We start from the raw sequence: 15853 nt of genomic DNA on the forward strand, positions 1-15853 counted from the left end.
CTGATGATATAACTTTTAAATAATAAAAGTGCTTAACAGGCTTTTCAAATATATTTTACTCTTATTTGAGTATTTTCATGGATGGCTTCTTTTATTTTAGTAATTTTATTATGAAGTATCGCAAACCAGCAGGCAATGCTGAGATTAATCACAAAAGTCAAAAATCTAAAGGCCAAATTTGTATAATTTTTGAATTGCAGTTGAAGGCCGCACAAAATCAGTCCAAGGCCCACAAACCCAACTCCAGCAGAATTCCGTCCGTTACCTAGCAACCCCAGCAGAATTCCGTCCGTTACCTAGGAACCCCAGCAGAATTCCGCCCGTTACCTAGCAACCCCAGCAGAATTCCGTCCGTTACCTAGGAACCCCAGCAGAATTCCGCCCGTTACCTAGCAACCCCAGCAGAATTCCGTCCGTTACCTAGGAACCCCAGCAGAATTCCGCCCGTTACCTAGCAACCCCAGCAGAATTCCGCCCGTTACCTAGCAACCCCAGCAGAATTCCGCCCGTTACCTAGCAACGTAATGCTGAGCTCCTGGACAAGACAAAGTGTTTTTGTTGTTATCCAGAAACTGTTTGCTGCATTCCTGTTGGTTTTACAGGAGGCTCCACTTCTGCTTTTCAAAGATGTATGGTTGTATAATTACACATCTGTTTGCAGCCATTTCCAGGCGCTAGTGTAAACATAGAGTTGGGGGCGTGGCCAGCAGCAGCTTATTCAGATTTAAAGTGACAGGATGCCCTAAAACAGCTCATTCTGAAAGGAGCTAAAAATAGTTTAAAATCTCATTATCGAAGAATGATTTTCTGAAAAAATGTAATTAAAATGTTTTGTGTTGTCCATCTTTGATGAATGTGTGATTGAATTTAAATTATTTTAATGTTTTTTCTTTGTAAAACTGAACTAAACTGAATTGAATGAGCATAAATCAACCTTGAACTTTAATCTTAGTTAAACTGTCAGAAGAAAAGTTGTGACCCATCCAGAATCTGAGCTGTTGCCTTAAAGGGATTTATTTAATAAGCATTATTACCGATATTAAAGTCAGGTTTTAGATGAACAGCTGCACAGTAACATTAGACTGTACTGCATAAGGATTGGGAAATATTAAACATTTTATGTTACTCTTCTGTAGTTATATAATAATGTGTCTTTTGTTTATGTTTCCAAGTTCAGCTTTTAACTTCATCCAAGGTATCTAGTCATTAAATATGCCTCCAACTCTTTAAGTGTTGCTCTTGAAACGCAAGAAAGCACAAATCAAAACTTTGAACCGAGCTGAGAAGTAAAACTTGACAGTTACTGATTTAAAAAATAAGTCTAATGTTTTAGAAGCAAAGGGATGTAAAAACAATAACTGTTATGCTTCGAAAACGCTCTGGTGTGGAGTGGGGAGGGGGGCGTAATCCGCAGTTTGAGTGATGATATATGCTATAAATCAACTAACGAATCAACATTTCCAAATCGCCACCGCCGTTCAAAGCAAACAGCCACTGCATGAAAAATAAGGACTGGGTAATTGACCGGAGCCTAAGCTGGAGAGTCGGAGGGAGTGACTGAACATATTTCCCCCCAGTCATTTGCCAAGTCTCTTTTCACACCTCAGAACTCCCAACTTCCCCTCGATACCGTAACTAATCAGGTCTGCAGCCAATCGGCTGGCGGCGCAGCGAGCCTTCGCTCCAGGGCCGAGCGGTCGGAGTTTTAAGACAATGGAAAAATCCTGCCGTCCCCGCTGCGCTCATAACTTCAAACATCCAGACCCGCCCTGCCTTAATATTTATTCCACACCTTAAAAGTCATGTCTAGAAAGGTTGAGAAATATGTTTTTGTTCCTCTCGTAAAGCAGCGGCGCTCATGGGTGAGGCGCAGAGCGGCTCGGCTAACCTGCTGGCTCCTCCGTGCTGCTGACCGCAGCGGTGGGGTTGACCACCGGGATCTCTGAAACACACAGGAGACGCAAATTAATGGCGATCCAGAGCGTGAAAACATCGTACAGATACAGAAAACACACAAGAAACAAGCAAACAGGTTCAGACGGAGATGATCACACACAGTTTGATGTTTACATCAGTTTGTTTCTTTCTCAGGTCGATTCTGACAGAAAGACACTTATTGGTTGAATGTCGACTTACACTGCAAAAAAACAAAACCTTACCAAGTAAGTTTGGTCTGGTCTCCAGTTCAAATATCTTAATACACTTGAAATAAGACAAAGCTAAGAAATGAGTTTTAAACAAGGAGATGTTTTAATAATTTCTTAATATTGATTAGCAGATTATTTTACATGTAACTCTACGTTTTCCCATCCTGGTTTTGTGTTTTGCAGTGTAGCAGGAGAAATACCTCGTGGTTTTTTACCAAAGACAAAAGAGAAATCCTCCGTTAAATCTGACGCTACTACACCTTTGTTTACATCTGGTGAAGAAGGAAGTTGCGGTCAGTGTCTTCAGAGGTTTTCTTGTTTCCTTCAGTGGCTGTCCTTTAAAACTAGACTAAAAGTATGTGAGGATGATTGACAGCGCTAAGCCCCTCCTCCTGGCTCTGATTGGTTGTTTTAGTGTCGTTTCTTCAGACGGCAACATTAGCTCAGACAGGAGGCAGGTGAGATCAGATTTCCCACAGATCATCTGTCTCATATCAAACTGTCATGACATGGAGACATTTTAATAAAAGTTGCGTACCGCAGTTTTTGCCCCTGCCTCGTCCCCCTGAGGAGAAAACATCCTGATGCCCCCAGCAGATGCCGGGTTAACTCTGCGGCGTAATCTCCCTGTTTGGACAGACGGACAGATGGCGCGGGGCATCTTGAGGCAGATGCCGCCCCCTCGCTGGCGGCGCGTTGGAATTCCTCCTGGACCTCTAATCGTATGCGACCTCCCAATACAAATGCTAATGCTAACACCGCTGGTACCGAAACACAGAATTACCGGAACGCCGGATCTGCTTTTGATTAGGTTGAGGGTTTTCAGTCCAGTGTGTGTGTGTGTGTGTGTTTGCGTGTGTGTGCGTGTGTGGGTGTGTGTGTGTGTGTGTGTGTGTGTGTTGGGCAAGGTTTGGTTCTTGGAAAGCCGTTTTGAGGCAACGCAGCAGTTGTCTCTTTAAAATTATGGACACCCTGCCAACCAAAACAAACAAGGCGCGCGGAGGCCTGGTGGCGGCCGCCGGGCGCAGCTGCTGCGGCCGCTCGGAGCCCCCGAGCCGTCAGCGCCTCGTCCTGTGCAGACGGACAGATGATGAAAGGATGGATGGAAATGGCTGCTGCCGTCATACTAATTGGCTGTTCAATGGGATTGTCTTCTGTCTTGGGAAACGGAAATCTCAGGAGGCAAAAATGACAATCATGAGACCATTTAAATAAAAATAAAAAGCAAAATACATGACAGGATTCAGTGCTGATAATGAGAACAAAAGCATTCGCACTGCAAAAACACAACATCTTCATTATTTTCAGTATATACAGACTGAAGACTTTTATCAGTCAGTTTTTGGTAAAAAGAGACAAATGAGAAATCTTTATTTTCAATTATCATGTGATTGATTTATTTATTGTTTATTGCGACAGGCCTGTTCATAACATCAATGTTACTCTTAAAAGTAACTTTTTAGCAAGATATGGGAGCTTGTTTAGAGTCAATAATTGATTATTGATAAACTGGCAGATTATTTCATTTATAACAAAACATTATTATCATGTTATAAATGAAATAATCTGCCAATGAAACAAGAATTATTGACTTAAAACAACCTCTTATATCTTGATAAAAAAGTTGCTTTGTAAGTTAGTTTTGTCTTATTTCAAATGTACCAAGACATTTGCAGTAGAAACTAGACCAAAAATTCTTGGTAGGATTTTGTGTTTTTGCAGTAAATCCCAATAATTGAAGTGGTTACAACATTTAAAAATGTAGAAACACTCCATTGTCTGGCTCTGCAGTAAATCCAGCCATGTATTTTGCTTCAAAAAACCAGATCCCAAACACACATCAACTGGCTTCCTTCCCCTTCCAGGACAGACCAGCGTCACTCAGAGTCCTGTGTAGTTGACCATCCGTGTCCGCAGTCGTCTTCCCCTTCATGCTCATCTGCCATCTGCTGCAGGGCTGCGTGTGAGAGGAGCAGCGTGGCAGCCTGCGGCAGCGTGGCAGCCTGCGGCAGCGTGGCGCTGCGAGGCCGGGCGGGGCCCCACTCCAGTCTGAGAGCCAGCAATGTGGCGCTCAGTGTGGCGGGGAGCTGCCCTCACTTACACATGGCTGTGTGTGCCAGGCCGCTGGTGGAACTCACAGCCCACAAGGACACACACACACACACACACACACGTTTGTCACAGGAAATTAAACACCAAATCTACTGCATCTAGAGTGAAAACACACACACTGCATGAGAGTGGAATAACAGTGGCAACTGTTATGGATCGGGACGACAAAAACACAACATGTTACCAAGTAGTTTTTTGTCTAGTTTCTAGTGGAAATATCTGAGTGCATTTTAAATAAGACAAAACTAAATGAAAAGTAACTTTTCATCAAGAAACAGGAGCTTATTTTAAGTCATAACATGGGAAAATGTCTGCCAGTGGAGCTAGAACTGGGTTGCTAGGAGACGGGCTGGGCTCGGCTGGCGTTGCTAGGTAACAGCGTCAGAGGAACCAGAACTTTTTCATCAATATTTAGGAATTATTTACTTAAAAGAAGCTTCTATATGTTGCTGAAAAATTTGTTTGGTTTTATTTCAAGTGTACTAAACTATTTCCACCAGAAACTAGAACAAAAATACGAGGTAACATGTTGTATTTTTGCAGTTGGCATTTCAGCTTTCTACCAACAAAATCTTAAGTATTTTTGGTTGAACATTTAAGGCAAATATATCTTGGCATTCCTGAAGTGAGACAAAACTTACAAACACTTTTCAGAAAGATATAGGAGCTTGTTTTCAAACAGTAATTTGAAAATGTTTATGAAAAAAAGTTTCACTGGCAGATTAAAACATTTTCCCATGTTACAAATGACATAATCAGCCAGTGGAACTATAACTTTTTTAATCAACATTTACAAATTATTAATATAAAACAAGCTTCCATTTCTTGCTAAAAAGTTACTTCCAAGTTAGTTTTTGTTTTAAAGATATTTTCACCAGAAACTAAAATAAAAATACTTGGTGAGATTTTGTGTTTTTGCAGTGCAGTGACTCTCCAGAAATCAGCAACATTTTCCTTTATTCCTGTACGTTTCTGCTCAAACCTGCAGGTCTTCTACACTCCTGACAACAGTTTGTGTTAATTACTACAAGTTTTGTTCAAAGAGTCATTGGAAATCTATAAAAACTAAAAGGTTATAGACGTGTGTGAGTGGTGTGTGTGTTGCAGTGTGTATTCATCACTCACTGATGCAGGGGGCCACAGGTGAGCGGCTCTGCTGGTAGCCCTTGGCGCAGCGGTTGCAGGTGATGCCGGTGACGCCGTCCTTGCAGGGACACTGGCCGGTGGTTTGGTTGCATGTTTTGCCTGCGGCGCCCACAGGGTGGCAGTCACACGCTGGGGGCAGGTGTGAAGGGGGAGGGAGAGTGTTAATATAGAGACACAAACAAAACATTCAAACTAGCTGGTTGAATTTGCTGCCAAAATCCTGTTTCACATATAGAGAGGAGTTATAATTTACATTCTGCAGGTTTTTGAACATCCATTTGGGTTCCTGCTGCTCCTATAAGCACTTAAATAAATCACCCAGACATTTTTTACCATTAAGTTCATGTTTTTTGGTGTTTGGAAAATAAGTCGTTTTAAAAATGTCCCTAATGTAACATCACAAATCAACAGGCGATGCCCCGTTACCTAGCAACCCCAGCAGAATTCCACCTGTTACCAAGCAACACAACGGAGCTCCATCATGTTTTTTTGTCAGCTGGTTTTCCCGCTGTATGCGCTGTACAATGGCTGCTGGAAAAGACAGAAGTGTTTTGTTGTTGACCTACCACCAGAAACCATTTGCTGGATTCTGGCTGGTTGTGCAGGAGGCTCCACTAATGCTTTTTAAGCATGTACGGTTGTATAATTGTTTGCAGCCGTTTTCACGTGTGAGTGTAAACGTTGATTTGGTGGGCGTGGTCAGCAGCAGCTTATCCGGATTTAAAGTGACAAACACCCTAAAACAGTTCATTCACTGCAAAAAACACTAATTTTACCAAATATTTTATATTTTGATTTGGAAATATCTCAGTACAGCTGAAATAAGACAAAACCAAAAATGCAACTTTTCAGCAACATAAAGGATCCTGTTTCAAGTCAATAATTCCTCAGTGAAAAGCTGATCGTTCCATTCATAGAGCAGGAAAAATTTCTTCTTAGACATTTAACAAAACACATTCACTTGTTAAAAGTGAAATAATCTGCAGATGGAAACGTTTATCCTATTTTAAGGATTTATTTACATAAAACAAGCTCCTGTGTTTTGCTGAAAAGCTACTTGTACGTTAGTTTTGTCTTAAGATATTTTCTGTAGAAAGCAGAGAAAAATACTTGGTAAGACTTGTGTTTTTTGCAGTGTTTTTTGCAGTGTTTTTTGCAGTGTTTTTTGCAGCCAGACTAAACTCTCATTGTTTTGTGGAAAAATGTCACAAACATGTTTTGTTTTGCCCACAGTCCTTTCCTCACCTGTTCAGGGGAACATAATAGATCGCCTCTAATGTCTTCACGGAACTAAAACTGGATCGGTTTCAATATATTTTGTATTTTTTATGTTGCAGGACAGTTATGAATTTTTACTTTTCACTTCCTGAAAATGGTAAGAAACTCCCCATGTTTGTCTTTTGAGTGGAGCCGGAGGCTGAGCGTTACGTTCAGTGGAATATTAGTGGGAAACCCAAATGATGCGTCTTCATCTCCCGTTTCTGCTTATTTCCTTCCTCCTGAACTCCGTCTGGTGACTCGCTGCCTTGTTTCATCACTTCCCGAAAACTCGGTCCATGCCCGGCAGATGCCAACAGCAACACGCCGCGCTCCGCTCACCTCGCCTTGGCAAAACTTTCCTTCGCTTTTCTGGTTCTGGGTGATTTATTTAAGCTACTTTATCCAAAATGAGGCGTTTTTGGCACCGAGGAGTTGTTAGATACATGATCCAGGGTGTTGGTCAGAAGCACTTTGACAGATATTTACAAGAGAGCGCAGAGGATGACAGGAAGGGGAGAGAGCCACTCATCAGACTGAGGGGAACATGGGAAACATTCAGCCTCTCATGGCTCCGCAGAATAAACAGAATCCAACTGAACTGTCACCAAATAGGGCGTTCGGTTTTAACAAACAAAACCTGAAAAGTGTGGTGTGCATTTTTAATCTGCTTCCTTTGGAATTACTAATTGATATTAATTAGACTTTGGGTTCGTCTCCACCACATTTTCACATCTACACTGCAAAAACACAAAACTTACCAAGTATTTTGTCTAGTTTCTGGTGTAAATATCTTGAAATAAGAGAAAATTAACTCCAGGAAGTTATAAGAGCTTCCTTTGAGTCAATAATTCTTCAGCATTGATGAAAATGTTCCAGTTCCTAACAAGACGTGAAACTAGAGTTTTTCCATCAATATTAAGAAACCATTCACTTAAAACAAACAATTATGTCTTATTAAAAAGTGACATAAGTTAATTTAGTCTTATTTCCAGCATACTAATATATTTGCAATAAAACCTAGACCAAAAATACTGAGTAAAATTTGTGTTTTTGGAGTGAAATCACTGGCAGCTGCTTTATGTTTAACTGCATTACAAAAACACAAAATCTTACCAAGGATTTTTGGTTATTTGCATTGGAAACTATATAAAAAAACAGTGTAAATATTATATTTCTGTATGTTTGTTCTAAACAACATATCAAAGCAGTGCAGATGAAGAAACTTTTTATCTGACTTCTTTGGGATCATTTACTCTTTGTCCTTTTTACTCTGAACCGTCTTTCCTCTCATTCTCGGGGACTTTTTTGAAACATACACTCATATAAAATTTGTAAGTGTCGAAATTTATATTAAAAAAGAAAAAAAGCGTGACTCTAACATTACATTTTGGGGGGAAACCCTGTAATCAAACAGTGAGTGATATGAGTTTGCAGGAAAAGGCGTCTGCTGACATGCCGCAGCTTCTTCTCTCCACACAACCAGCGCCTTCGCATGCCGCTTGCTCCTTTGTTAGCCGCTACAACAAAAGCAGAGGACTATACCATCTGTTGACGGGGGCCGGCGGGGGTTTAAATGGCCCACTCTGACCCGGCAATGATTGTGTGCATCTGGCGACAGGGTAGGGAAAGATTAACTGCAGCCCAGATCTTCAGAAACACTTCTGCCTTTTCCTGCAGGGCTAATCGGTCCACAGGTGTCAGAGTGATTGTTTTCTATTTGAAGCTATAAATCAGGACGTATTCAACCCCCCAACGCTCCGCTTCAGTCCTGCAGGCCGCGCCAGGAAACCATAACCTTTGACAAACGTGTTGCTGCACTGCAAAAACACAAATCTTACCAAGCAGTTTGGGTCTGATTTTAGTGCAAATATCTCAGAACACTTTAAATAACAGTAAACTAACTTACAAGTAACTTTTCAGCAAAGATATAGCAGCTTGTTTAGAGTTAATCATTCATTAATATTGAAACATAGTAATCACACTGCCTGATTTCCTCATTCATAAGGCATTTTCCCAGTGTTCCCAGTGTTCCCAGTGAATACGCTGCAAGTAGAACTGGTCAAGAATTATCGACTTAACAAGCTCCTACTTTGTCTTGCTGAAAAGATACATTTTTATTTAGTTTTGTCTTTTTCAAGTGTACTAAGATATTTGTACTATAAACCAAACAAAAATATTTGTAAAGTTTTTGCAGTGTGGTTAGACATCAAGCAGCTGCCAGTGATTCCACTGCAAAAACACAAAATCTTACCAATTTTTTAAAAACAAAACTAACATAAAATGTAACTTGTAGGCAAGTATCTTTTGCTAGTTTTTAGTGCAAATTTCTTAGTTTTGTCTTATTTCTAGTGTACTAACATAAAAGTTTTCACCAACACATACGATTGTTTTGAATGAATAATTCCTTAATATCGACGAAAAGGTGTAGTTCCACTTTGCTGATTCAGTTTATGAGATTTTTTCCTTTTGTAAGTGAAATAATCTGCCAGTAGAACTAGAACTGGTTGCTAGGCGACGTTTGGGCTTGGCTGGGGTTGCTAGGTAACGGCGTCAGTTGAACTAGAACTTTCTCAATATTAAGTAATTATTCACTTAAAACAAGCTGCTATTTCTTACTGAAAAAAATTACATTTTTAGTTAATTTAGTCTTATTTCAATTGTACTAAGATATTTACTGATATATCAGTCAGTTGCCAGTGAGTTCACTGGAAAACTACAAAATCTTTTTGGCTAGTTTCTAGTGCAAATATCTTAATACTTTGTCTTTAAATAAGACAAAGTTAACTTGCAAGGAACTTTCTGCAAGCTATATTTTGTTTTAAGTCAATAATTTCTTAAAATGGACAAACAGCAAAAGTTCCACCAGCAGATGATTGAATTTATAACGTCTACACAGGACTCTGAGTGACACTGATCTGTCCTGCAAGGGAAGGAAACCAGTAGATGTGTGTTTGGGATCTGGTTTTTTGAAGCAAATCTATAGACATCTTATTAGTGAAATAATCTGCCAATAGAACTTTAACTTTTTTAAATCCATTTTAAGGAATTGTTGACGTAAAACAAGCCTGGATATCTTGCTAAAAATTTTGTTGTCAGTTAGTTTTGCCTTATTTCAGGTGAAGTGAGATATTTGCTCTAAACTAGACCAGAAATACTGGGTAATATGTTGTGTTTTTACAGTGCTGCGCAGCCACAACACCCAGAAACCAGTTTTAAATGCATATCAATCCCAACATATCCGCCTGTAAACCTGCGGTGGAGGTTTCAGGCATTTAAAGTCGATGATTTGTCAGTGGCAGCTGCTGCAGGGTCATTAAAACGCAGTCAAGTCGTTCTGATCACAAACAATTCGACTGCATGTTTACTCATCTATGAAACGATGTTTCCAAAGCCGGGGACAAACCCGGGTTACTCGATCCGGAAGATGCTGGTCTCTCCTGCCTGCTGAGACTCGCAGCAAAGCACTGACAGGCCATTGTTTCCACGGCGATCAGAGCATCAACCGTAAACACGATGAGTGTTATGCACACACACTCCTGCCTTTTGAAGAAGACGTCACAGTTTACCGTCAACGTCTGCGTTGTTCTGCAAACGGCCCGATGCGTTTGGGTCTGGGTGGGACGGCTGCTGGTTCCTTTTCTCTGGTTTTTATGAGTCGGGTCTGAACCGGTTACAGAGCTGAAAAACAAACTCAGATGGCTTTTCACGCAGACGTGACAGGAGGCACCGACTCAACCGCCGTTTGTTTTGTTTCAGCAGATTAATGCTGACATCAGCTTTTTACATCAGTTAATATTGATAATAATAGATTATTTTCTGTTTTAAATATCTGAAATATTGCCAGTCTGGTGGCATGGACGGTTTTCTCTCCATGTCGCTGTTTTATGTTTTTAAGATGCTAAATGGGAAAACTTTAAACTACTGATGGCTGCACTGCAAAAACACAAAATCATATTTGTTTGGTTTCGAGTTCAAATATCTTATTTCACTTGAAGATGATTCAGAACTAATGTGATGCTGACTGTGACCTAAATAGGTAAAATTGATCTTATTTTATTTTATCCTTTGCTCTAAATTTGAATTCTGCTTTTTTCTTTTTTTAATGAAAATATACAGTTACAGAAAAATACATCTGTCTTCCTAGACGTGTCTCATTGATGATCTTAAATTGCTCTAATATTCCAAAAACGTGACTGAAGTTTCGGCCATTTTTTCCTCACTATTTATCCATTCATATTTTCTGGTAACAATTTGAGTCATTAAGTCGTTTCTCATTTGCTAATGTCAATTTGTTAGCATATTGACTCAAAACCACATTTTTCTCGCTGTCTGTGTCGGCTACGCTACACGCAGACTCGTTGCCATAGCAACATAAACGCCACTTTATGTTTCAGGATTCAACAGACAAAAACACTCAAACATTTCAGAGAACAGAACCTTCAGTCCGTTACAGTTTCACGTTTTCAGGCTTGATGTTTATTTTGTGATTATTAATAAGTGGCCGTTGTGGCAGATTAGCTGCGCTGCTATCAGCTAAGCTAACACAGCTTAGCGATGATCTGTCAGAGTTGGTGTTTGGGTCGTGTTATTTTTCTTTTTCTTTACTGAACCAAACCACCGAACTCCACATCACATCTACATGTTATGGTTCTCATAGTCAAGCTAGCATAACTTGCTACTTTTTTTCTTAATTAAACTTTTTACTGGCCTTGTTATGTAGTTGTTGTAATGTTGACAATTTGTAACACTAATTTTTATACATCAGGTGTACATTTAAGATTTAGCACATAATATTGATAACTTAACAGCTAAAAGTAATGCTAGCTATCGTTAGCTAGCAGCTTTTTGCCCTCCAGCAGGGAGATGGAGGCCGGATTTGAAGCGCTTGACGTCCCGCTGTAATGGGTCCATAACTAGCTGATAAGTTACTTGTCCGTTTTATCTTTCTTCTTATTTGCATGTATGCAGAAACTACTTGGTAAATTTGTATTTTTTGCAGTGTGGGTGATCTTTTGGGTTGTTTCTAGAAGCAGTTGAGGCCCGAATGGAAGTACAAAAACATGCAAAATGTGAATTTTGCATAATTGGTGCCCTTTGAGATCTTAGCAGAGCGAACTCCCGTCTCAGCTCTCTATTCTAACTTTAATCAGAAACAGACCAGTCCGTCTCTTTTCTTTCCCACAGAAGACACCTGCGTTTTATTGTCCTCTTCCAGTTCTGACACTTCAGCCATACCTCCGACTTTAATCATGACATAAAGCACAGACAGGAGTGAGAGTCGGAGAATAAAACCAGGGATTCAGTGGGAAAAGACAAAGGTGTTAAAGGTTTGTGGTGAGTCAGGGCATGAAAAAGCCAGAAGTGTTGGAGCCGCCGGTGTTATGAAACATCTGTTGAGCTGCAGATGAAAAGGAGGGCTGACGCAAATGAGCGCTCCTTGAAGGCCGTGGTTCTGATCAGCCCCTGAGTCAGACGGACAGTCGGACCCCTTAGAGATACTCCAACTTACATTCCTGTCAGATCTGGAGCCATTAAGAAAAACGGCTCCAGATTAACCGGTTACCAGCTTTATGCTGGTGAAAACAGACATCTGCAGGCAGAAGCTGCGTTTCCACTTTGTTGCTAATGACGAGAAACACATTAAATAAAAAAACCATTAAAATCACAGGTGAGGAAGGTTGTTCATTGGAAATGCTATGGTAGCATCTTCCTAACTACTTCCTGTTGCCGTCTTCCTGTTTTCCGCCAGCAGTAACATCCAGCAGGAAAAACTAAATCTGCCAAGTATTTTTCTACATTTTCTATTGCAAATTTATTAGTACACTTGAAAAAAGACCAAGTTAACTTAAAAGCAGCTTGTTTAGAATCAAGAGTTCCTTAATATTCTAGTTGATTATTTCATTTGTAATGAGACATTTTTCCCATGTTATGAGTGAAATATTTTGCCAGTGGAACCAGAACCTTTCCATCAACATTCAAAAATTATTTATTTAAAACAAGCTCCTACATCTTGCTGAAAAGTTACGTATAAGTTGGTTTTGTTTTATTTCAAGTGAACTGAAATATTTGTACTGGAAACTAGATCAAAAATACTTGGTCAGATTTTGTGTTTTTGCAGTGCAGTGGAACTAGGACTTGCTTTTAGCTCTGATATGTTACCTATAAGTCACTTTCTCCTTATTTCAAATGTACTAAGATATCCAAAGTTAGACTTTGTGTTTTTTGCAGTGTAGACCCCATCATCTCTAATGATGTCTTCTTCTGCAGGAGTTTTTTCACCTTGATAAGGACCAGCAGGGTGAAAAACTCTTCTTCTTCTTCTTCTTCTTCTTCTTCTTCTTCTTCTTCTTCTTCTTCTTCTTCTTCTTCTTCTTCTTCTTCTTCTTCTTCTTCTTCTTCTCCTTCTCCTCCTCCTCCTCCTCCTCCTCCTCCTCCTCCTCCTCCTCCTCCTCCTCCTCCTCCTCCTCCTTCTTCTTCTTCTTCTTCTTCTTTGCTGTTTATTCAAACATTTTGCAGAGCATCAAGTTCAGGAAGCTGGTGTTATTTTTGCAAAGCCTCCAGCCTAATATCTGGCTGAAAAACATATTCACTGCAAATGTGAACTAGTAAAATGCATTTTTTCCATGAGATGCCGCGGTGAAAAGATACTATTATGTGGTGTGTGGGGTTATGGGGGAGCATTTGATGGGGAAGCCAGCGAAGCTTTAGGCATAGTATCAATTTAATTCTAAGTGCAACAGCATGCCAAATCAGACATGCTGTTATTTTTTATTGAAAGTTGCCATGGCTGCATATGTTTTCCATTACTCTTTAGCATCTTGCTCCTCTTAAAGTTCTTCAGAGCTGACATGATTATTACGAGTATTAACAGAGTTAGGACGTCTCGTTTGGCTGTTTCTGTTTTACAGCTTCACTTACAGTGAAACATCAAAGTTAGCTTAAAGGGAACATGAGCGACAACATGGCTACTTTAAAAATGACTGACTGACACTGGATAAAGACGGAAAACGTTCTCTTCACGTCGCTCATCAGCAGCAAACGTACACGTCTGTTTCCTCACTGTCTGCGTTCTTTTGGCTGCTGCAGCTCCACCATCATTTCCGTCGTGCTGCAGATGAGAGGTTTGCACATTGTTTTCAGCAGTAACTTCTGCCGGGTCCGATGTTCTGTTCTGATGGTTCTGGAGCTGGAAGACGTTCTGAATGAAGTCGGCTGCTTGCACCTCACAGGGTGCATTAATATCATTGGTCCGCATTTCATTTATTTTTTTAAATGGCTGCATTATGTACTTTTAATATAAGTGAAGATAATTAAACAACTGAAAAGCTCCACACTGTAAAAGTCTCACCAAGTGTTTTGGTCTAGTTTCAAGTACAAATATCTTATATTTCAAATAAGATAAAATTAACTTAGAGGCAAAATGTAGGAGCTTGTTTTAAGTCACTTTTTTAAACTATTGACTTAATAAAGAATTAAAGTCAATAATTTAAGAAATTACATGTGTAACTCAAACATGGGAAAAATATCCTGTTATAAGTGAAATAATCTGCCAGTGTATCTAATTGTTTTTTAATCAATATTAAGAAATTACTGACTTGAAACAAGCTTCTTTATTTTGCTGAACAGTTACATGTAAGTTAAGTTTTTTCTTTTTTCAAGTGTACTAAGACTGGACCAAAAATACTTGGTAGGATTTTGTGTTTTTGCAGTGGAAGCCGTCATGAACGGGTCATGAAAGCAGTTTCTTGGTTGTTACCTTTGCAGGCGCGCCGGTGGCTGATGGGCCGAGCCATGTCCCGGTAGAACCCCTCCTTGCAGTAGTGGCAGTGGCGTCCGGCCGTGTTGTGGCGGCAGTTCATGCAGACGCCGCCGCTCTTCCTTCCCGACAGCTTGTACAGCTCCATGTTGAAGCGGCAGCGGCGAGCATGGAGGTTGCAGTTACACGCTGCGAAGACAGGAGGGACGTTTTTCAGAGAGGTGAGGACCCAAAAATTACACTCAGGCACCAGGAGAAATACCTCAACATGTTTTTACTCAATTAAAAGTAAAAGTAGACGTCCAAGAAATCACTCAAGTAAGAGTAAAACTAACTGATAAAATTATCATTTAATATTTAGAAATTATATCATCAGATGGACCAAGATATAAAGTTAAGTGGAAATTTTGGTATTTTAAGGGCCAAAATGACAATAATTCATATAAGTAATAAAAAAAAAAACAAAATCAGACAAATTAAAATTTTTCCAAATCAGTTTTTTTCTATATAAAACTTATGAAACTTTAACAGAAACTGCAGGTCTGTGACTGGTTTTGGTTAAAACATGTTTGTTTTTCATTCAGTGGGAAGAAAATCCAGAAATTTTACTCAAGTAAGAGAAGAAATACTTCACTACAAAATCACAAAACAAGTATTTTTGGTCCAGTTTATAATTCAAATACCTTAATACACTTTAAATAAAACAAAACTAACTTACATGCAACTTTTTAGCGAGAAATAAAGGCTTATTGTAAGTAAATAGTTCCTTAACATTGGTGAAAAAGTTCCAGTCGTTACCTAGCAACCCCAGCCAAGCCCAGCCGTTACCTAGCAACCCCAGCCAAGCCCAGCCGTTACTTAGCAACCCAGTTCTAGTTACACTGGCAGATTATTTCACTTATAATAAAACATTTCTCCCATGTTACAAGTTAATTTATCTGCCAGTGGAACTTTTTCATCAACAATAAGGAATTATTTCCTTTAAATAAGCCTCTGTATCTTGCCAAAAAAGTTACTTTTAAGTTAGCTTTTCTTATTTCAAGTGTACTAAGATATTTGGACTAGAAAGTGGATCAAAAGTTTTGTAACTTTTGTAAGTACAGCATAGTAAAAATACTCCTAAAAGTGAATTTCTTTCAAAAATGTTACTCCAGTAAATGTAACTAGTTACTACCTGACTCTGTGTGTTCAGATGTCAAAGTTTCCACTACATGTAACCCTTTCCAAACATGTGCGGTCCTGTGAAAACACATGTCGCGCTATCAGAGGAGAGCAGGGAGACATTTTCCAGTAAGGCGACGGTGAGCGGTTTATAATCGGAGTCTGGCTGCTCTTCCACACATCATCCATCAAAAGTCCTATTTGCAGAGCTCATTTTCTCCATTTCATAATTAATGAATTCAGTTTTTCCCAGCTCATTAGATATTAATCT

At 39.6% G+C, this 15853-nt stretch overlaps 1 protein-coding gene across 1 annotated transcript in view; it reads right to left on the reverse strand.

The window, feature by feature from the left end:
- The window catches only part of ntn2 (netrin 2), a 54208-nt gene that overhangs the window by 10706 nt on the left and 27649 nt on the right, over positions 1–15853 (reverse strand). Inside the window, exons 2-4 of the mRNA XM_015000638.2 lie at positions 14422–14610; positions 5385–5534; positions 1889–1942 (exon numbers count right to left, since the gene is read on the reverse strand). Of these exons, the coding sequence (XP_014856124.1) occupies positions 1889–1942; positions 5385–5534; positions 14422–14610 (393 nt within the window). The remainder of the gene's footprint in view (positions 1–1888; positions 1943–5384; positions 5535–14421; positions 14611–15853) is intronic.

Source organism: Poecilia mexicana, unplaced genomic scaffold (assembly GCF_051168715.1).
Source record: "Poecilia mexicana isolate PSO_F unplaced genomic scaffold, ASM5116871v1 scaffold_19, whole genome shotgun sequence".
Lineage (NCBI taxonomy): Eukaryota > Metazoa > Chordata > Actinopteri > Cyprinodontiformes > Poeciliidae > Poecilia > Poecilia mexicana.